The sequence below is a fragment of the Equus asinus genome, chromosome 15 (assembly GCF_041296235.1).
Source record: "Equus asinus isolate D_3611 breed Donkey chromosome 15, EquAss-T2T_v2, whole genome shotgun sequence".
NCBI classification, from domain to species: Eukaryota; Metazoa; Chordata; class Mammalia; order Perissodactyla; family Equidae; genus Equus; species Equus asinus.
The window spans coordinates 32,286,174-32,307,061 of NC_091804.1; the positions used below are offsets into that span (position 1 = coordinate 32,286,174).

The window sequence follows — 20,888 nt, forward strand, 5'->3', positions numbered from 1 at the left end:
GCTGGAGCCCCCCGCTCCCTCACCCGATCCATCCTCTGCCCGCCTGACCTTCCTCCCCAGGGCGAGGAACTGGCCTGGCCCTTTTCCTGGAGGAGGCTGCAGCTGCTCCTGCAGCCGGGGTCCCAGCAGACAAAGGCGCTTTCTTTCCCAACACAAAGTCTCCCCTGCGTGTTGCTCTGGATCCAAAAGCTCCTATGAAGGAAGTGGTTGCCTCCCGTGTGTGTGTGTGTGTGTGTCTGTACGTGGGTGCTGGGTCCCAAGGAGCTGGGTCATCAGGGTAGTCAGGCTGCCTCCCTGCGTTCTCCATCTGCATCCTTTGTGGACATCTTTAGGGGAGTATGCACGTGCGTACGTGTTTGCGTGGGTCTGTATGTGTGAGCACGTGTGAGCAAGTCTCTGCAGCCAGATGTGTAACTGCCTCGGTATATATACTGTGTATATTTCTGTATACACCAGCATCTGTCTGTATATGTTTGCATGCCTCTGTATCTGTCTGTACCCAAGTGCTCTTGGGCGTGTGCATATGTTTCATGTGTGTGTCTACATGAGACATCTGGCCCCAGGCCCCCCCCTCTGCTGCCACTGTGCATGCCTCCCCATTGTACCCACCCCTGGCTGCTGCTCTGCAGTGTGCAAGGCCTCCTCAAGTAGCCCCCTTGCTGTTTCCAACACCCCCACCCACTTCTGCCTCTGCACTTGTCTGGGAACAACCTGGCCCCTTTCAGCTCTGGGAGGAAGACAGGTTTGTACAGCTTGGCTTGGCCCACACACTTTCCAAAAGTTCCCTGGCTCCCAGCCGAACTCTTTATAAAAAGGCTCATAGGGGAATAGCCTAATAGGAAGGTGGGGACCCTCCCTAGGGGGCTCAGGACCCCCGCTCTAAGCCCCAAGATGAAATGGGAGCACCAGTCAGCTGAGCTTCAGCCAGAGAGGGAGCCCTGTGTCCTGAGGCTGAGCTTAGTCTGAGGACCCTCCACCCACAATGGGTGGGGGGGACACAGCATCTCAGGGTCTCATGTCCAGGGTGGCAGAGCTGGGAGGAACCCCAGGGATCAGGCAACTGAACCCCACTGAGCACAGGGGTGGTGCCTTCTGCACGGTCTCCCCTGACTGATATCCGGGTCTCCACTTCTAACGGCACAGGGGTCTGGCCGATGAGCTAGGGTGTTGGAAGGAGGGCCGTCCAACGAGGTAAGATCTGATCCTGAGTGAAGTGCAGGGCACAGGTGGCAGCCAGTCTCCCTGTCTGTCCATGGGGACATGTGAGCTGGTGCTGACGGAGATGCCACAGCCACATGGGAAGGGCAGACCCATGGGCACCCCGTGAAGAGGTGTCCAGAAGTCTGTGGCCTGGACTCGGCTCCAGGATGCTCCTGGGTGCTGGAATCGGAAGGATGCCCTCGAGAAGGCTGGTTCCTTGGGTCCAATCCCCACGGGTCCCCACTACCCGCCCCCTCCCCTCTTCCCTTCAGGAATCTTTTTCCAGACGGGGGAGGCATGGTACAGGGAAGCCTGGCTCTTTCTTAATTGTTACATTGTGTCCAGGCTGGGAACTGATTCTGAAACTCAAAAGCCACCCAGAGAATCTTTGTTTTTGCTGCTTGTTGTCCTATCTCGTTCCTGAGAAATGAGCACAGACTGGCTGACTGGCCTTGTGTGAAAGGGAGAGTGGAACCAAAGTGTACAGGAATAACTGAAAACAAAAACGCAAGGTTGGACCTCAAGAATATTGTGCCACAAGCTGACTCTGCAGAGAAAGGACCACTCTGGATGGATGGTTCACCTCTTTCACTCCTGCTCCTTACAGAGGCTGAGGGGCTGGCCGGTGGGGGCGGCAGTGGGATGCAGCCCAGCTCCTTGGGCCTGTTTTGGGTGCTGGGTTGTGCACTGAGAGTGCTCCTGGAGGGGGCTCCAAATCCTCCTGCACCCCCACGCCAGGGGAGGGGGCTGCCTCTCCATCCCCTCCCCAAATAGGATGCTAATTATCTCCAACTCTGGGAAAAGGAAGGAAGTGGCTGCAGGGGCTTAGCCAGCAAGAGCACTGGCTTTCCCAGCCCACAGTCCTCTGACTCTGTCTCTCTCAAATGCACATCCACACTAGGAGTACCCGAGTCAAGGGCCCTCTTCCTTATATACGTATCTCCTGCTTCCTGATGGGGAAATTTGACAAGGGACTCGGGAGAGAGTAGGAGGGTCTTCCAACCCGTGGGCCCCAGGGGCAGGGGTGGGGGCTTTCCTCAGGCCCCTGTAATCCACCTGACAGGCCTGCTCGTCTACCTAACCCCCACCGAAGGCACTCACTCCGGCCTTGGCAGCAGCTCTAGACTCTTTGCTGGCCTGGAAAGTTTGGGATCTGTGAATGGAAAAGCCTGGATCAGAGCTGGAGTGGGGAAGGGGCTAAGGGGGGTCGGTGGGAGCAGTGTCTAGAGTTTTCCTGGTCTAGCTTCCTCTTGGTCAGAGCCAGGAAAGAGGCGTAACACCTCAGCAGTCTTGAGTCACTGCCTGCCCAGCTGGGCCTGGATCCCTCCCCCGATCCTGCTGTCTTCCGACCACTCACACCTGCAGGTGGCTGTAAGTGCGATCACTCACTCTTTTGAAGTCCCTGAGGATTCGCAGGGAACCCAAATGTGTTGGGGACAGAGAAGGGTGAGGCCCAAATGTCGTCCTGAGAGAGTGGTACAGCAGGCACAAACAGCAAGGGCCACAGAGTCAAGAGATCTGATGATTAGACCAAGGAGATTCTGCAAAGCTGCTGCAGTCCCGCGTCCCATCTGATGCTGGCATGTGCTGGGCATCTACCCGACATGTGACTGCAGCGCCTTCCTGGACGGCCCCCGGAGAGAGAGCTCACCCCTCTGGGGGCTGCTTGCTCCCTGCACTGCACTGACCTGAACTCCTGAGCCTTTCCTAGTGTCCTGCTTCTGAGAGCAAGCTGAAGATCCAAGTAGGGGACAGGACAGTCACCTCCCTTAAAACGTATCCTGATTCTGTATTCTCACGTCACCAGCTGGTTGTATCAGGAGCCTGCAAACGCCCATGGCTCTACCTACCTAAGTAGCAAACTTGTGCTCTGCAAATGATGTTTGTCTGCCTAGTGGATTTCTTTTTTTTTTGAGGAAGATTAGCCCTGAGCTAACTACTGCCTATCTTCCTCTTTTTTCGCTGAGGATGACTGGCCCTGAGCTAACATCCGTGCCCATCTTCCTCTACTTTATACGTGGGACGCCTACTGCAAAATGGCTTTTGCCAAGCGGTGCCCTGTCCGCACCTGGGATGCGAACCCCGGGCTGCCGAGCAGCGGAACATGCGAACTTAACCGCTGCGCCACTGGGCCGGCCCTGCCTAGTGGATTTTTTAAAAATTTGAACTTACTGCATACATTTAAAAATCAGATTTTTACATAAATATCTGAATTTCCATCCTCTATTGAAAAATGAATCAGGGTATCCGGCAACACAGAGTCCACATTCCTGCCTGGCACCACTTGGCTGTGGCTGGTAGCAGCTGTCCCTTCTACTCAGGATAAGAGGTTTCTAGTGTCCACAGTCCCCATCACTTCTTATTGCCTTAAAGCCGGCCCATGACACTCAGTATGTCACCTGACTCACCCAGCAGGCGTGTGAATTTACAAACACTGCTATATATTGATAAAACGGCCCATGAGGCACTGAGGTCTCCCCAGATGGACACAGATCTGTTTCTTAGCTTGGGTACAGCCATTTGGGCAGGGACAAATGCTCACAGCTCTCCATTTTGCCCATCCCTACGAAAAACACCTGGAGCTGGCTCTCTTCAACCAGCAGCCATCCCCAAAAGGGATGGAAGTGAGTGTGGCTTGCCTTGTTCTTAGTGAATCCTTGGCGCATCTTTAGGGTTGATGTCAAATTTACTAGGCTGCATTTAGCTGAGTCGCCCATCTTCCTTCCTGAAAACTGCAGCATTTCCTCCCTCTTGTCTCCCACACCTTTGCTGTCACCCACGACTGATCAGAGACCGGGAGCAGCTCCATCACAGTTGCTCTTGGCCCCTGGGTGTAACCTACACTGGCTGGCAGGAGACTGGACCTGACTGCACAGCAGTAATCCCTTCAGCATCTCAAATCCCTCTGCCTGGGGCTGAGTCGGGTGAGGGCAACGTCTAGCAGATTTACCAGTTCCTTGGGTCAGTCCTGTCCCCCAACCAGACTCTGAGGTTCTCAAAAGCAGGGTGGTGTCTATCTGTCTCCCGGAGCACAGCATAGCTTGGCAGGAGCTAAGAAGGAGAGAATGGAAGTCCCCAGGAAGTGTCCAGGGGCCCAGTGCCTTTGGGGAGCCAGCCTACCAGCTCTCTGTCAAATGAGGGTTGAGTTGGCCTGGTGGGGCCTGCTAAGGTGTGCCTGCTGCCCTTAGCCACAGGTGTGGGAGCACATGACATGGGGACTCACTTCTCCCTGTATAGACTTGGTCCCAGCTGCTCTTTCCTGTCTTCCTCTGAACTCCGCTTCCAGGATGTGGCTGCCAGTCAGTCTGGGCCAGAGCACCAGCTGAGGGCTCCCAACCACTGCTTCCTTGCACTCAGTCCCCCACATCTGGCCTTCCCATTGCCTGAGCTCCAGGTGGGAGTATGACCACTGCCAGCTCATCCTCCAGGCCTGTCTTCCTGGGAGACTTCCCTTTGGCCCACTCTGCAAGTAGCCAGCCTACAGCCACTGACCAAGGACTGTCTTGCTGGCCCCTTCCAAGTCGTGGGCAGTTTTGCCTCCTGGTCGTTCAACTTGCTTTGTGTGTCTCCCTCTGCCTGTATCCTCCGAACTCGTCTCTTCCTGCCCTTTTTGGGTTTTCACTCTAAAAACTGCCTCTTCTCTCTTGCCAGCATCTTCAAATCTGTCCTCTGACCCAAACAGGACACGGGGTGAAGAGGAGAGGGCAGGGCAGGGCAAGGCGGGGCACCTCCAACTTTCCCTCCAGAGTGTAAGTCTGCCTGGGGGTCTGGAGGCGGACCCTCAAGAGGCATGCCCAAAGTCCAGGGCTTCTCTGAAGTCTGTTTTATCTTAAAAGTGATGTCACTCTTATATTCCAGTGTATGATTCACATTTACACCACACCACGTTTGAATCAATATAAAGATATTTTAAATGACTCAGTTTTTGCACTGAATCTATGAATAAAATTGATGCTCTAGGACACGGGTCAGCAAACTTTTTCTGTAAAGGGCCAGATAGTAAATATTTTCCGTTTTGCAGGCCATGTGGTTCTGTGACGACTATGCAACTCCACTGTTGTGGGGTGAAAGCAGCCAGATGACACATAAAGGAATGTGTGGCTGCCTTTCAATAAAACTTACTCATGGTCTCTGAAATTTGAATTTGGTATGATTTTCATGTGTCAGGAAGTATTATCCTTCTTTTGATTTTTCCATTATTTAACAATGTAAAGTCCATTCTTAGCTGTGGGCTGTACCAAAACAGGCGATGGGCTGTACTTTGCTGATACCACCCCAGGAAGATAGTGTGTTGGGCCTGTGGTTTTGGAATCAGACCTACCTCTAAATTCTTGTTCTTCCAGTCACTAGCTGTGCCGCTGAAGGCAGATGACAACCTACCTGGGCCTTGTCCCAATGAAGGCTCCGCACAGTGAGCTGCAGGGTGGGCACCCAGGAGGCAGTGCTGGGGCCACTTGTGGAGAGGCGCTTATGGCTGGGCAGCCCTGGGTGGAGGCAGGTCATGGCCAGGGCCTGGTGGGTGAGGAGATGCCACCTCCCCCTTCCTGGCAGCTCCTGGAGCACACAGTGCAGCAGCGGTGGGCAATCCATGAACACCTTAGGGCGAGAGGTGAGCAGTTTTCACACCAAAAAGCTGGATGGAAGCTTTCCCAGCAGGAATTCTGGTCCTGCTGCTAGGTCATCACTCAGACCTTCTGGTGGAAAGTAGGCTCTGGCCTTTAGAGAAGGTCTGTGGTCAGGGAAGCTCATTTCACATCATCCACAAGTTGCCTCTCTCCTCAGTCTCAGAGGACTTCTTCCCCTGCCCCTGCCCCTTCCCGAAGGCCCTACTAGCTGAGCAGTTACACAAGCCCCTGACATCGTCTCTTTCACTTTCTAAGACTGGACTCTGCTCCTCACATGGCCCCTGAGACCCAAGTTGGAGTCTGAGCACCTAGACATCAGGAACGCCCCTAGGCCGGCATAGCAGGATGGGAAGGAGACACCTGTTCCTGCTTCCCTGGCTCCTCCGGCCTTGGGGCTGGGAGCTGCAGCCCAGGAGCAGCATGGCCCAGAACAGCGCCCTCCTTGCTGATCATTCCTTTAATGCTGTTGTACAAAGCTGCACCTTCGAGGGGCAGCCTGCTCTAGGCCTCAGAGTAGACGCCCAGCCTGACCTCCCTACTGGTCAGCTTATGGCTCTGGCATCAGTCGTTCTGGGTCCTCAAATCCCAGCTCTGCCATTTACCAGCTGGGTTATTGGGTAAGTTACTTAGGCTCTCTGGGCCTCAGTTCTTTCATCTGTGAAATGGGGATAAACTCAGAGTTACTGTGGGGATTGAAAATAAGGCCATAAAGCACTTAGAACAGGCCCCACTGAAGGACGTGCTTAGTAACTCTGTATTACGACACTGAGTAAGGTTACCAGAGAAAATACAGGATGCCTAGTTCAATTTGAATTTCAGATAAACAAAAAATTTTTTTAATATAATTATGTACCAAAGATTGCATGGATATACTTACATCAAAAAAATTAGTTTATCTGAAATTCAAATTTAACTGGGGTGTCATTTTCCCCCCTAAATTTGGCAACCCTACACTGAGGGAAGCTTCAAAGATCCAGGAGCCCCTCTGTTTCCAGCCCCACAAGAGCCTCCTCATCCCTTTAGTTCATCTAGACCAATGGGCTTATGTGGAAAGGCCCCTTCTTTCCCGTGTGCAGGCTGTCAGGGGACAGTCAGGCCGGAAACCCTGTCCTGTAGTGGTGGAGTCCAATCCCAGATCCACTCTGTCCTTGCCTTGGGGCTTGGAGCAAGATCTCCCTTATCCTCAATTTGATTACCTTCTTTTTCCAGGCGGACTGGCAAGCTTCACCTCACAGACTCCTCAGAAGGAGTAGACAACGGACTTGAAAATAACAAGCACAGTTTTAAGCACTTAACGCTGATCATTTCAACCAACAAGCCTGTAGGTACAGGTTAGGATCACGCCCCTTCTACAGAACAGGCAACTGAGGCTTGGAGAAGGCAGGGCTGTTGCTCTCCCTCCCCCAAGGAAGCCCTCTCTCTTTCAGGAACTCTATGCCCTTGGCCCCTCTCCTCCCCATTCAGGTTCCTCCCTTTGTCCTGGGGGCTGTGGGCCAGCTGAGCTGGGCTCCAACAGGACTGGCCCTGGCAGCATCCACGCATCACAGCCATCCTCAGGTGCTCATTTCCCGGCTGATCTCATGGAACACCTTCCTCATAGGGGCCAGCACTTAATTCACCCCTCTCCCTTATTTCCTATCTTATCCCACATAGCCCACTGAGTTTGTTTACGAGAGTGGTCACAATGCCGGCCCCTAGGCAACACAAGCCACAAGCCCTGAGGACCTGCACTCATGCTCCTGTACCTGAGACTGGGTTTTGAGAAGCCACAGTCTAGAACCAAGGTGCCAGTCACTGCATGAATCCCATTGCTGCCCTAAGAAATAAATCCTCCTGTGGTTTCCAGACCAGGCAAATGAACAGTAATTCTTTCAAGAAACCATTTTAAGGAATTCAGTATAAATGAATCAAGCATAAAGTTTTCCAGAGGATGTGACACGACTGTTCCGTTGTTCCCAGTGCCAATGTTCCTGAGTGTAATTCAGTCAGATCTGGTCTCTGAGGTTGAGGGGTCCCGGACTTGTGTCCTAAAGGCTGGAGTGTTCCAACCTCAGGGCATGGGAGCAGGAGTGTTGACTGACCAATGAGATGGCTCTGCAGCCCATCGACTTTCATTGGGCAGACTGTATGCCAGCATCCCTCTACCCGGCAACCAAGATGCTCCGAGGACAAATGAGGTCACTTATGGCAAACACAAACCAACCATTAAAACCCTAGTACAATGCACTGGACTAACTGTACTCTGTCCTTGGATGAGGAGGTAGAATCTGCTGGGACAGGCTCTGAGGTCAAGAGTGACTCTTTCCTACTTATTCTGCATAAATTAATCCTCTACCCAGGAGGGCCCCCCATGTCTCCACTAGAGATCTAAGAAGCCTGCAGTGCATCCTTACTTGAAAAACTGTAGCAGAGGACTCTAAGGCCTTACAGAACAAGGCCCCACCCATCTTCCAGGTTATTCGTCTACCCAGCTATTGGTCCCTGGGAGGGACCCAGCAAGGGTGAGGCTAGTTGGTCTCCTGCTCTCAGTCTCACCAGGGCTTCAGCACTTTCCTGCCAGCCTCCTTGATAACTTCTGACGCAGCCCTTCTGGGGCTTCCTATGTGATGCTTCCTGAAGCTAAGGACCAAAAAGTTCTTAACAAGACTTAAGACCTTTAGCTATTGAGGCATTCTTGTGTTTTCAGGTCTGCTCCAACCCACAGAGATCCCACCCTCTGAAGTCCCAGGTGTGTGATTTGGGACTTCTGGAATGGGGCTTAAGGAAGTGGCCTTGTCGAGGCATCAGCTCTGTGTGTTCAGGCGCCGAGTCCGGGAAGCTGTGCTGTGTAGCACCCCCTTCTAGATGGCACCTGTTTTAACCAGGTGTTCCGGCAGGTCTAGAGACAGGTATGTCAACCCTCATGAATGAATATGTAACAGCCCCCAACACGGCAGCCAGCACAAATGGGGCACCGAGCAAAGAGAGCAGATTCCTGTGTGCATATGACACGTTCACAAAATGCCCAGGCAGCAGGAGACATCCAAGTGCCACTGGATTCCTCAAATACAAATGTGACTTCTAAACTTTTTTTTAAATTCAGGATCAAGACCACAGACAATTTATTATGTAAGACATGGGGTGAAGAATGATCAAGGAAAGTTACGGCTGAGAGTGACATGGAATTAGATGAAAAGGCTCAAGTTTGCTAGAGAGAGTTTAAATTTGGCTTTTGCTCTTGGAAACGAAAAATAATTATAAGAAGCACTTATGCCTTACAGAGCAAATAATCCACAGAGTGTCATTTTCATTTTGCAAACAGGGACACAACAGCAGTCAAATATAAGCCTAAACACCCCAAGAGTTAACATACAGGTTTGAGAAGATATAACAAGGGATTGAGCATGCTGGTGGGTTTTTAAATCAAATCCATATTGAACCCTGTGACCTACTGGAGGTTCTAAGTGGAACCTGGGGAAAGCAGCTTTTCCATATAAAACAACAACGACAACAAAGGAAACCCAGGCTCTGCTGGACGTCTATAATACTCATTTGCAGTAAGGCTTTCAAGATACATGAATTTTTATAGCATTTGTATTTTAAGGATTTAGGGCAAATACATTTTTTCTACTTGATAAAAAGAAAATTAGTACTTAAAAGGTTCAAAAATATATTGATTGAGTGATTTTTTTTTACATAAATAAATTATATTGATTTTTAGGATTTAACAGCTGAAAAAACCCTTTCTGCTTCCACTGGAGGCAAAACTGAACAAAATGTTAGTTAAATAGAGAGAGCAGCATTTCTAAGAAATCTGTTGTCAGCATTATAGACCATCTATGCTACAAAGATGTTATTAAATAGGATTTACTCAATTACTGGATTCTTTCTTCTTATAAGATCAGTTACAGAATTTCTGATTTATATCTCTGATTCATAAAACCGGGACTCCACTTTTTGTAAATACATCTGATTGATATTTTCAGTCACGATTTAACAGACTTCTTTGAGATGCTCATTTTAACCTTTACATAATTTATAATCCCAAATGTATAAAAGACAATGACAAAAGCATCATAAATAAATAATGCAAACTGAAATAGTTATGTCAAACTTTTGGACCTTCTGATAAATAAGCAAAACTGTAACAGAAAAAGTAAAAAATACAGTAAATTGTGACAACAAAAAGTGAAACTGGTACTAGTAACACTTCCAACATTTCCAACGGTCCTGCACAGCCCTGTGCCCCTAGAGTCCTGAACCATGAGCTTATTTCAAGTCTCAGAGTGTGAACTGTCAATAAAGAATAAGACCATCAGAAGGGATGGGACACGAGTGGGAAGGGAAAGAAACGGGGTAAGTGCTGCTCAGGCAGATGCATCCCAGCTCGGGAGCTGAGGAAGAATGAAAGTAGTGTTAATTTGCAACACAGTCTCCACTAATTTGTTTTGGAATTTGAGTCCAACTGTAAAATATAAACAGAACAGAGAAAAAATGGAAAGAAGAAAAAAACTTTTCACAGTCGTATTATAAAAGGTGGTACACACGTTTCGACAACCTCAAATAACGTTGACAAAAGGCCCTAGTGAGTGTAAAAGTGTTGAGTGACTATTTTCTCAGAGGCTCCAGAAAGAGCCTTATTCTTGGTGAAGGAAAGCACAAACTAAAAACCCATTCGGCCCTGGTAGTGGTGAGAGCAATTCTTGAGAGAATGAGGTGAGGGCAAAGTGCTGGTCGTGTGCTTGTGAGCAGCCTGCGGCTCCAGGAGGGCGAGCCCCTAGCTCACCCCCATCGCTGGCAGTAACTCAAGGTGTGTGAAGCTTCCTCGTACTGAGAAGAACCTTTTAACCTGGGGGAGGGAGAATATATATGGATAAAATAACGCCTAGTCAGTACTTCTTGCTGCAGGTGTCTGAAAAACCATAAAGGGGGAGGTTAGGTTACTACCAGCAAGGTTTTGTTTCATAAAGAAATGAATATATGCATTTTCAACCATTAGTTATATACTTCTGTCTATACTACTCATTTAGTAATCATGATAAAATAGGGAAATACTTTAACTAAAAAATATGCACCAGCACTTCCTTTCTCTGTGCTTTTCAGTTCCCCCATTACATTCTTCCCAGTCAACACAGCTCAGGGAAAAAAGAGCTACTCTCTGTCTCTTCTTCAGCCCTTCAATAGTAAATCCCTAGACAGCTTTCTTTTGCCATTTTTCCTCTTCAAATAAGTGGGAAACTTGGAAGAGAAGGGGGTAGGGCGTGTCACCAAGTACTGTATTAACTACGATTGCTGGAATGAACAACTGGATAACAGAATGAGAATTCTGTGCCTCCTAGACTAGGTCGACGACACTTAATCTAATGAAGTGGCAAGACCCTGCAACTATTAACATCTGTTACCATAGTTCTCAGACAGGAAATTAGGTAGGTAATATTACTTATGGAAACACAGGTTCTTATGAAGGTGAAGTGAGGGAAGTAACAAACCTTTATGGGATAAGAAACTTACAAGTCACAATAATTTCTTAAATGAAAAAGTTCTAATTGCTGTCACTGTTGGAGTCTTTGAGGCCCCCTTCCCTGGGCTGTGCCGCATGGTCTCTATCTGGGGGCACACGGGCCCTGGATTCGGGGCAGTTCAGATCACTGCCTGGCTCCCTTTCTGACCCAGGAGCAGGCTCTGGGTTGGGGTTTGGGTTGTCTCCTTTTGTTTTCTTCTTCTTCCTCTTCTGGCTCTCCAGACCAACTATTTCAGAGTGTCTGGCCTGCTGCATGGCTGGCAGAGCCATGCCCATGCCAGGGGAGAGAAACATAGATGGGTAAATGAGTCCAGGAGACACTCCAGGGATGAGAAACGGGTTAAAAGCCACAGGACTACTCGTGGTTATTGCAGGTCCAGATTGATCAGAAAATGGACTAGGACCAGGCTTGTCTTCAGCTAAAGCGTCTGTTTTTACATCATGGCTACTTGGCTTGTCTTCTGCAGTCTTTTCGGTCGTAGACGTACCACTTTTCGTTGTGCTTGACAGAGGCGCTGGAGCAGTGGAAGTGCAGGTAGTCGCCATGGGTGCATTGAGGAGTCCCCCAACACCAAACATCTGGGGCACTGCGGCCATTCCTGGCAGCATCATGGGCAGCATGCTCAAGGTGCTTTTGACCTCTTCCCCTGTGGGCATTGTGGCAAAGCTGGCTGGGAACCCCACCAGCCCTGTGAGGGGTATGCCCGGCATATTTCTCATGTTCTGAAGTCCTACCAGGTCCATCCCAGCAATCAGTCCATTCATGAACAGTGGCCCCATTCCAGAGGGAGAGTCTGCCACGATGGCAGGAGCTTTCAGGAGCTCACTCCGAGGCCGCCTCCCTCTCCTGCGAGGACCTGCATCTCGAAGAACAGGCTCAGGCAGGGTATGATTGAACTTGTTTTCTGGGAGAAACCCCTGAAAAAGGACAAAGAAACACGAGATGCTGAAGGTTACTGGATGGCGGGCAATCAGCAGGGGTTCTGCACTGACCTATCTTGTCCCAGCTCCACGAAGGATCCTAGAGTGGGAGCACCTCCTGCCTACCCACCCAGAGTCCGATGGCTCTCTTTCCTAACTGCACCTGATGGGCTTCTCCCTCAGAAGCCGAGAGCCTGTCACCACCACACAGCGCTTCCAACATGCTCACCACGCAAAAGTGGCGTCCACCGTGTAAAGCTGTGACAGTGCTGGCAGGTAGAGACCAGTATGAGAGATGCTCAGGTCTTAGTCAAGACTTTAAAAAATTTTTTATTTACTTTTTTCTTAAAGATTGCCACCTGAGCTAACATCTGTTGCCAAGCTTCTTTTTTTTCTTCTTTTCTTCTTCTCCCCAAAGTCCCCCAGTACGTAGTTGTACATTCTAGTTGCGAGTGCCTCTGGTTGTGATATGTGGGACACCGCCTCAGCATGGCCTGAAGGAGTGGTGCTTGGTCTGTGCCCAGGATCTGAACTGGCGAAACCCTGGGATGCCGAAATGGAGTGCGCGAACTTAACCACTCGGCCGCGGGGCCGGCCCCTAAGACTTTTTTTTTTTGATTCAGATATAACTGACACAACATTGTATTAGTTTCAGGTTGTACAATGTAAAAAAAACATGGAACGCTTCATGAATTTGTGTGTCATCCTTGTGCAGGGACTATGCTAATTTCTTCTGTAATGTTCCAATTTTAGTATATCTGCTGCCAGAGTGAGCACAGTTGAGACTCTTGTGGCTGCGACCTCTTGACCAGATCCCAACATTTGTCTTCCTCATGACACTGGAAGGTTTTTAATTGAAGCCACAAAGCAGAGTAGGTGAGACAGGGTTCTGGAGCAGACAGACCTGAACTTCGATCCTGACTCTGTAACCCCCTAGCTGTGGGACTCAGGCCAAGTCAGTTAACCTCTCAGAGTTGTGGTGACAAAGGACAATAATATCATCTTGTAGAGTTACTGAAAGTGGGGTGTTGAATACATGACCTGACCACAGGAAGAAGTGCTCACTAAGGGACACTGTGAGTTGTGTGTGTGCCCCACTTCCCCCTGGAGGGCAACAACTCTGACACAAAACACGCTGCCTATGTGTTTGAAGAAATGAAGGCACTCTTGAATAAAGCTAGGGAAATACATCAAAATAAGTGATGTTCTGATTTCCCTTAAGGGAGACAATCTATTTCTCCTCTGCTCAGAGGTTTGCTCTCCAGTTTTCTTACTCCAGAATTAAGCCCTTCTGCTCCACGTGGAACTGAACTGTGACTGTGCCTGGGACTTACCGCTCTGCTTGCCCACAGGTCCCCTGGCACCACACCTTTGAATACTTTACCATCACACATCTGGATGATTTCGCTACACAGAACCAGAGGAGAACCTACTGCTTTAAGAGCATCCGTGAGTGGCAGGCAGCACAGTGGAGAGAGTGCCAGCAGGGAGTGGGCCTGCTGCAGCTGCATATGCTCCTCCTCTGTGACGGGCTCAGGAACTTGTGGAGCAGAGAGGACCTGGCCAGCCCCCTGCTCAAGAACTTGCTCTCCTAAAGCTCATGGTCCGGTTGCAGAGGGAGAATTAAATCACTGCAATTAAAAGGTATCTAACTGAATGCATTTCAAAAACGGCGTGAATAACCCTCAGATGAAGAGAGAAATGTTTTCCCCATGGAAAGGGAGGCATTTCTTTTAGGACTCAGCATCTGTAATGCCTAAACCCCTCTGGGTAACTGTGCTCCTTTCCTTCTTTCCATTACCCTCCACTTCTCACCAACATCATTTAGTTTATCAAGGATACATGTCCACAGTATTAAAGGCAAATTACATTTCTGTTGCTGAACAGTCTGTCTTTTTTACACAGAGGAGCATAAAGACAAAGCCCTTTCTTGTGGGCCCCTGGGAGTCATCTCTGCTTTCTGAGCCACACTGAAGGGAAGCAGCCCTAAGTATACAGGATTCTCCTCCTCCTATTCTTGTCACAAGTTGCTGTTCTATCACCTTCTCTCTTTTTTTTTTTTTGAGGAAGATTAGCCCTGAGCTAACTGGTGCCAATCCTCCTCTTTTTGCTGAGGAAGGCTGGTCCTGAGCTAACATCTGTGCCCATCTTCCTCTACTTTATATGTGGGACGCCTACCACAGTATGGCTTGCCAAGCGGTGCCATGTCCACACCTGGGATCCGAACTGGTGAACCCCAGGCAGCCGAAGTGGAACATGCGAACTTAACTGCTGTGCCACCGGGCTGGCCCTTATCACCTTCTCTTTGATCGCAGAAATGGTGAGGCTAAAGATGTCCAGGGTGGCCTGGAGGGATCTGTGACCGGATTCGCCCTGGAAAGACGCAGGTCACTATCAGGGCTGGGATGTGGAGATGCGGGTGGGGTCAGGCCCAAAAGGCCCCTGCACAGGGCAGGAGGTGGGAGGGCTCAACAGTGAGGCTCCCGGGCATGATGCTGGAAGAGCCCATGCTTCTCCACGGCTGCCTGCGCTGCCTTTCAGGATTCTAGGGCGTTCGTGTAGACACCTTCCCTTCCTGAGAGTCTGGAGTAAGGTGAGAAGTAGCTGAGACCTCACCAGCCCACAGCTTCCTTGTCTTTGAGGCTCAGAGGCAGGGACCCAGCTGCACTCCTCAGTAGCGCATACTGAACGAGAAAGGAGGTGTAAGTCTCACTAAGAGACACCTGAAGGGCCAGAAAAACCCTTTTATTAGGTCGGGAGTCTTAGAGAATGTAGAGAAAGAAGGAAGGGAGGCTAAGGGTATCCAAGGGCTGAGACTGGTGAACAGGCCTGAGAGCAGTTAAGAAATCTCTTTACAACCCTCCCAAAGACATCTACTTTGAACTCTAATCCAGTAGCTCTGGTGCTTCCATTTGGTTCACTACCTCTCCTTTCCCCTGTTAAAGAAGTCAAATCCTTAGAAAATCCAACAGATCTTTGCTTAAGGGGAGTCGTAGAGCCAGGGTTAGCTGGTGACACCCGTTCAGGTTTTCAGTGCGCTGAGTGCACGTGTGTGGTGGACTCCAAAATGAGAAGCAGCTGGGATGCACTGATTCCCACAGCAGCGAGGGCAAGTGGTTCTCAGTGGTGCTAAGGAGGGGGCAGTGCTAACAGGAGGAGCAGCAGACTAAGGACAGCCTATTCAAGGAGCGGTTACCCTGCCTCAGGCGCTGTGCTAAGGGCTCCATCTGCATGATCTCAGTTAACCATCACCCAGACCCTGTGGAGTCAGTACTGTCACCACAACCATTTTACAGTGAGTTTACAGATTCACAGACACATGAAATATGTGCACTTGAATGTTTCCAAATCTCCAGAAATAATTTTTTTTTTTTGAAGTCTGACATCTGTCCTTCAATTTCCCAAAGAATACTAAAGAAAAACCAGGGCTTCATGGGCAAAAAGCTTTATGATGGTCACTTTTGTTTGAGGAGAAACTCTTCTCAAAAAGCCTTGGTTTAGCAGAAGAGGGAGAAACCTCTGATACTGTCAGGTTTGGTGCCCCTTCTTTCTTACAAATCAAGGTGGGGGGGGGGGCGGCAGGGATTTGTGCCTGGGGGGACAGAGGAGGCTAGAACCCAGGCCCTGCAGCCCCCAGCCCAGGACTCTTTGCATGCACCACACCACACTCATCTCATTCCCACGTGACCAGCCACCTACAGTCTGTGAGGCTGGTTTGTTCTGGAGTGTGCTGGGTGACTACTTGCTTTGGTTCAGGGGAGGATCACTTGGGGAGCAATTCCTGCCCGGTTCCTGTTTCTAGAGAGACAAGGGGACTTGATGGATTGGGGCCAAGCTAAAAGCATAATTTCCTACCAGTCTATGTTGAGTCCATTAATACAAATCGCCTGATTCTGGACTACACCACATAGTCTCAGGCCTGCTGGGCACACCACCTCAGCGCAGGGTAACCACAACTTGACCACAAGGCTTTTCCAGGCCCTCTTCCCTGCAGCCTACCCACAGCCAAGAGCCAGGAAAAGCTGTCGGGGTGTGTCTTTTTCCTTTATACCCACAAATGTTCCCTCATAACTCTCCAGTGGGAGGGCATGTTCGATCTTAGAAGTCTTTATGTTGGGAAGAAAACAACTCCAGAGATTGATGAATAATGCCTCTATCTTATTTTCAAACAATACGCTATAAATCAGACGTGCTTTAACATACTTTATTTTGAGCTCATCAAGGCATTTAGGACTGGACAGCTCACTTAAGACAGCCTGCGACCTGCAGACAGACCTTTGGTCTCCCTGGTCCTGCCCACTAAGTTGAAGTCACACTCCTCAGGCATCAGGATATCCAAAAATGTCCCTTCCCTGCCCTTGTTGAGAACCACTGACGTAGAGAGAATGCTGGGACCTTTCAGACCTTGGAACCTGCCAAGAAAGCACAAGCTGGCCACCTTCTCCCCTTCAGATTGGGAGAGCAGCAGCAGAAAGGCCCCACGGTGAAGACAACAGTTCTTCATCTACAGCAAAGCAAGAGGCATGCTGGCGGAGGAAGTCGGCTCTCACCACTTCCTGTGGGAGGGAGAGTCACTCCAGCCCCCCAGCTGCTGCCCACCCTAGTCAGGTGCCCCTCCCAGCAGCTTGGCGACCACACACAGCGGCCACGTCGGGCTTTGGCAGCTCTCCCGCCTGGTAATTATATAGGCTGGGAACAAATCTGCTTCCTCTTCCAGGGGAGCCTGGGGAGCAGGCAAGGAGAGCAGGGAAAAGGAAAGTCAGAAGTTAAGTGACATGGGAGGCAAATCTGCTTTCCTAGCTGATGACATGGGCATCCCAACCCCAGAAGAGTATCTTGCTTTACCAATACATGGTAGCATTTATTCCAAGGCCCGCATATTCAACTCTAAAACTTAACTCCTGGGTAGAGATGGAGAAGCAGGTGGTGACCAAAACTTCCTTACTCCTCCCAGGAAGGTTGGCAGGTTCAGTCAACAAACATTCACTGAATGAAAACAGACCTAACAACCAAATGCAGTGTGTGAATCCTAATTTAAAAATCTTAAAAACAAAATAAGTAAAATAAGACAGGAACTAGCTCTCATCGACATTTTTGGGACAATAGGAAGTCTGAATAAGGACTAGATGTTAGATATTATTAAATTCACATGTGTGATAATGGTAACAGTTATACAGGAAAACATTCTTAGGAAAGCATGCTGAAGTATTTAGAGGTGACGTGTTATCTCTGCAATTTAGTGTCAAATGGCCCAGCAAGAATCAAACAAAAAAACTACACAGACACGTAAAACAAATATAACTCAGAGAGAGAAAATATATGAGGTCTGTGCATGTGCACACACATTTGATGAGCGACCACTATGAACCAGGCGTCCTGAAAGCTGAATTGCGTGGCCTTGCCGCAGCCTGTGGATTGCTAGGTCTGTGTAGCTTGCCCAGCTGAACCACAGCACACAGCAGAAGGAGCTGAAGGAAGACGTTCTTTGTGGCATTTGAATCTGTTGCTAGAAGAAGGGGTAGGCACACCCTAGAGGGCTCCTGTCCCAGGAGGAGCCATGTGAGACATGGGTGAGGGGAGACGAACCCTCCTGGAGCCAAGCAGAGCATTGTGCCAGCTCTTCCCCATTGGGAAGGCAGAGCAGCCCTGAAGACCAGGTGGACAAGTGCTTCCTGTTCTTGCCTTAACTGCAGGAAAGGGCCTCTGAGGCAGGGATTGTGTTTATTTAACAAAGGAGGGAAAGTGCATCTCTGGTAAGAGGCTGGCTTGCAAGAACAGCTTAGAAATGGGTTTTCTGGCAAGGGGTCAGCATCTGCAGGGGTGTGATGAACATTAATTTCCAGAGAACATGAGGGAAATTGTTAGACGTGCAGAAACAAATGAGAAAGCCAAAGGGGAAACCACATGTTTTTTTTTGACAAGTCTCTAAACCAAGAGCTCAGACTACAACAAAGCAAGAACTGGGGGTCTCTACTGGACGACTTATGGAGACACTGTGTGCTAAGACAGAGAGAACGTGGGGAGGCAGCGTGACAGGGTGAGACAGACAGGAGAAGAACTGAAGCTGAATCAGCTGGTGCAGCACAAGCAGCTCTAAGAAAAGGGGTTGTAGGGACAGTTTTCGAGAATAAAACAAGAGAGGGGAAAAGAGGGCAACTTTTCCAATGTGACCAACTTTCTAACAAGCAGCCCCCCGGGGACTGGCCTAGGCTTCCCTCCCACAGTGGCTGCTGTGGAGCCACAGTGGCACACAGAGACGAGCGAGAGCAGCTATGCAGAGCTGCCCAAAGAGTAATCATCCAGGTGACAAAATCAGTAACGTTCCTTGAGAACATTAAGTAACAACTTCTTTGTGCACAAGGAGGAGGAAATGACAAGGGTGGGTGGTCTTTGAGAGCTAAAAAAAGAAATCATATCCAGGCAATCTCACTAAGAAGGGAATTAATACTCAAGCAAAGCCATCATTGGCAGAGCACTGAAGACAGGCATCCAGGAAGCATGCGGGTTTAGGGAATAACCCAGGAAGAGCAGATCCCCATGAGGACCTTCAGAGGCTCCCTATTTGGGCAGAAAGCACCTTTTATGCACATTTATGTATAATTTGCCCAAGCTCAACAGATTTTCAGGTTGAAACGTTATTAGTGCCCCCTAGAGGTTATGAATTTTCTATTTCAAATTTGTACTCATCTGCAAACTATAATTAACTCAGATTCGTTATACAAGAAGTATTTTGCAGATGCCTTTGAAGTCTCTTCCAGGCTTATGATTCTATAATAGGAAAAGGGCAGTGCTCGGAGTCAGCTGTTTTTCATTGCCAGTGAGGACACCAGAAGGAAACGTCTTAAATGGTAGCCAGGAAAACTGAGATTAGAAAATGAAAATTTCCAATAATAGAAGTTTGTTAAACACTTGAAACAGACTCCTGACAAGAGTTAAGGTATCTTTTCCCTGTAATTCTCCACAAATATGGAGTAAAAAATACGAACTTTCGGGAATGGTTTAAGCACAAACTTAAATGAAAAGATAAAGGCTGAAAACAAATGACTCTGGGAAGTCATACCACTGCCCAAGATGCCCCAGCCCCACTTATCACTACTTATCAACTTCCCATACTGGCCTCTTGTCCTCTCAGAAAATGTCACCCAGCTACCCGCTCCCAGCTGGTGCTTTGTTTCTATGAAGGCTTGGCTCCACCATGACATGACCATCTTCCTTACCCTCAGTCCTGGCTCCTTGGAGACAGCAGGAACCCTCTCTTCTCTGCTCAGGGAGTTGACATCTAATTTTCCAGGTTCCTTACAGCGTGGCCTCCTCTGCTTTGGTTTGTCTGAAAAATTCTAGGAGGCAAATGGAAATCAACATTACAAAACATTCTGTCACAGATTTTTCTGAGGAGGTTGGTGCTTTTCATCTGGGTTTGCTATTTTCTCATTAATGACCCTCTGCACAGGACTCAATCAAGTTAGGCTGAAGGAAACAGCCACCTGGCCCTCAGCTAGGCTCTCTCCTTGAAGCAAGCATTCCTGCAGTAAGCTGCAAAAACAGGCTGTGTGGGCCTCCTGGCCCTCCGGACTAGAATACCCCAGCAGACCCACCGTCTCCCAGGGCACTGCTTAATTTCTAGCCTTTTCCTCCTAATCATTTTCCCAATTCTCTCTCCACTGCCACCTACCTGGTGGGCTTTGTCTATCTATGTAGGGTGTGCATCCGTGAATCCATTCTCCTTTTTTTCTTGTGAGCTCTCTACCTCTCTATCTTATTAATCAGACATTCCCCAGGACAAAGACAGTGGTGGGGTAAATGAGCAAATGAAGAAAGAAAAACCCAGAGAAGACATGAGTGCTCAGGAGCCCTCTCCTACAGACTCCTAACCTGAAGGATCTATGGCAAAGGCACTGAGAGGACTTGAGGAAAAGTCCCAAAGCAGTAAGTGTAAAACATCCCTGCAAAGTAGTGACATATTAACTTGAAGAGAATACACAAGAACGTTTTCATGAATTGGCAGCATTTATGCAACCTAAAGATCTCTCTGTGAGCTTATGACACTGTGTGGCAATTCTGGAGAGAGAAGGGGGCTGAGCCTAGGCCAGTTCTGTCCTCATAAGATTCTGCATGTCTACTGCTTGGCACAGCATTCTGACATGCACTGTAATTTCTATTATTGGAAAACTTAATCGAAATCTAAACGTAAAAAAAAAACCCCCAAACTTTAAAATGATGTTCTTAGTTGACACAGATTTCTCCCAAACTTCCTGGCCTCCCTCTGCATGCTCCTTATCAAAAAGGGCATCGAGTTAGCAGGAAGTAAGCCGCAGTCTCAGGCAGCACCAACACTTACTGCTCCAAAGCCAGGAACTTCTAAGGAGTAGTCAGCCTGTTGTCTCAGCCAGTCAAGCAGACTCTTGCTGGGAATGGCTTTCTCAGCCTGGCTGCTGGCTGCTGGGGCTGGCTCAGGGGCCGAGGTGGCAGGGACTGGCCCTTCTGGGTGTGAGGTGCTTAGGGGGGCCGGTCCTGGGTCTTCATGGACTTCCTGGAAAAAGGAAAAACAATTATGTGCAGTTAATCACGACAGAATGAAAACTAGTTTCTAAAGGAAAAACACATAAGGTGTTCTTTGACTCTTTCTATCTATTTCCACCCTA

General features: G+C 49.1%; 1 protein-coding gene and 1 non-coding gene across 7 annotated transcripts in view; both read right to left on the reverse strand.

The window, feature by feature from the left end:
* Nucleotides 1–8,899: 8,899 nt before the first annotated feature.
* The window catches only part of CHD6 (chromodomain helicase DNA binding protein 6), a 198,724-nt gene continuing 186,735 nt past the window's right edge, over nt 8,900–20,888 (reverse strand). For 5 of the 6 annotated variants that reach the window (XM_070485940.1, XM_044747841.2, XM_044747839.2 and 2 more), the window contains 3 exons: nt 20,585–20,776; nt 19,464–19,583; nt 8,900–12,243 (listed from right to left, as the gene is read on the reverse strand). In XM_070485940.1, the coding sequence (XP_070342041.1) occupies nt 11,347–12,243; nt 19,464–19,583; nt 20,585–20,776 (1,209 nt within the window). In that variant the 3' untranslated portion in view covers nt 8,900–11,346. Of the gene's footprint in view, nt 12,244–16,439; nt 16,659–19,463; nt 19,584–20,584; nt 20,777–20,888 lie in introns of those variants that run through there. The other variant, XM_044747842.2, reaches the window with a different exon arrangement.
* Nucleotides 12,917–13,023, reverse strand: LOC123277499 (U6 spliceosomal RNA). Its single transcript, XR_006514450.1, has one exon. It is a non-coding gene; the product is annotated as a U6 spliceosomal RNA (small nuclear RNA).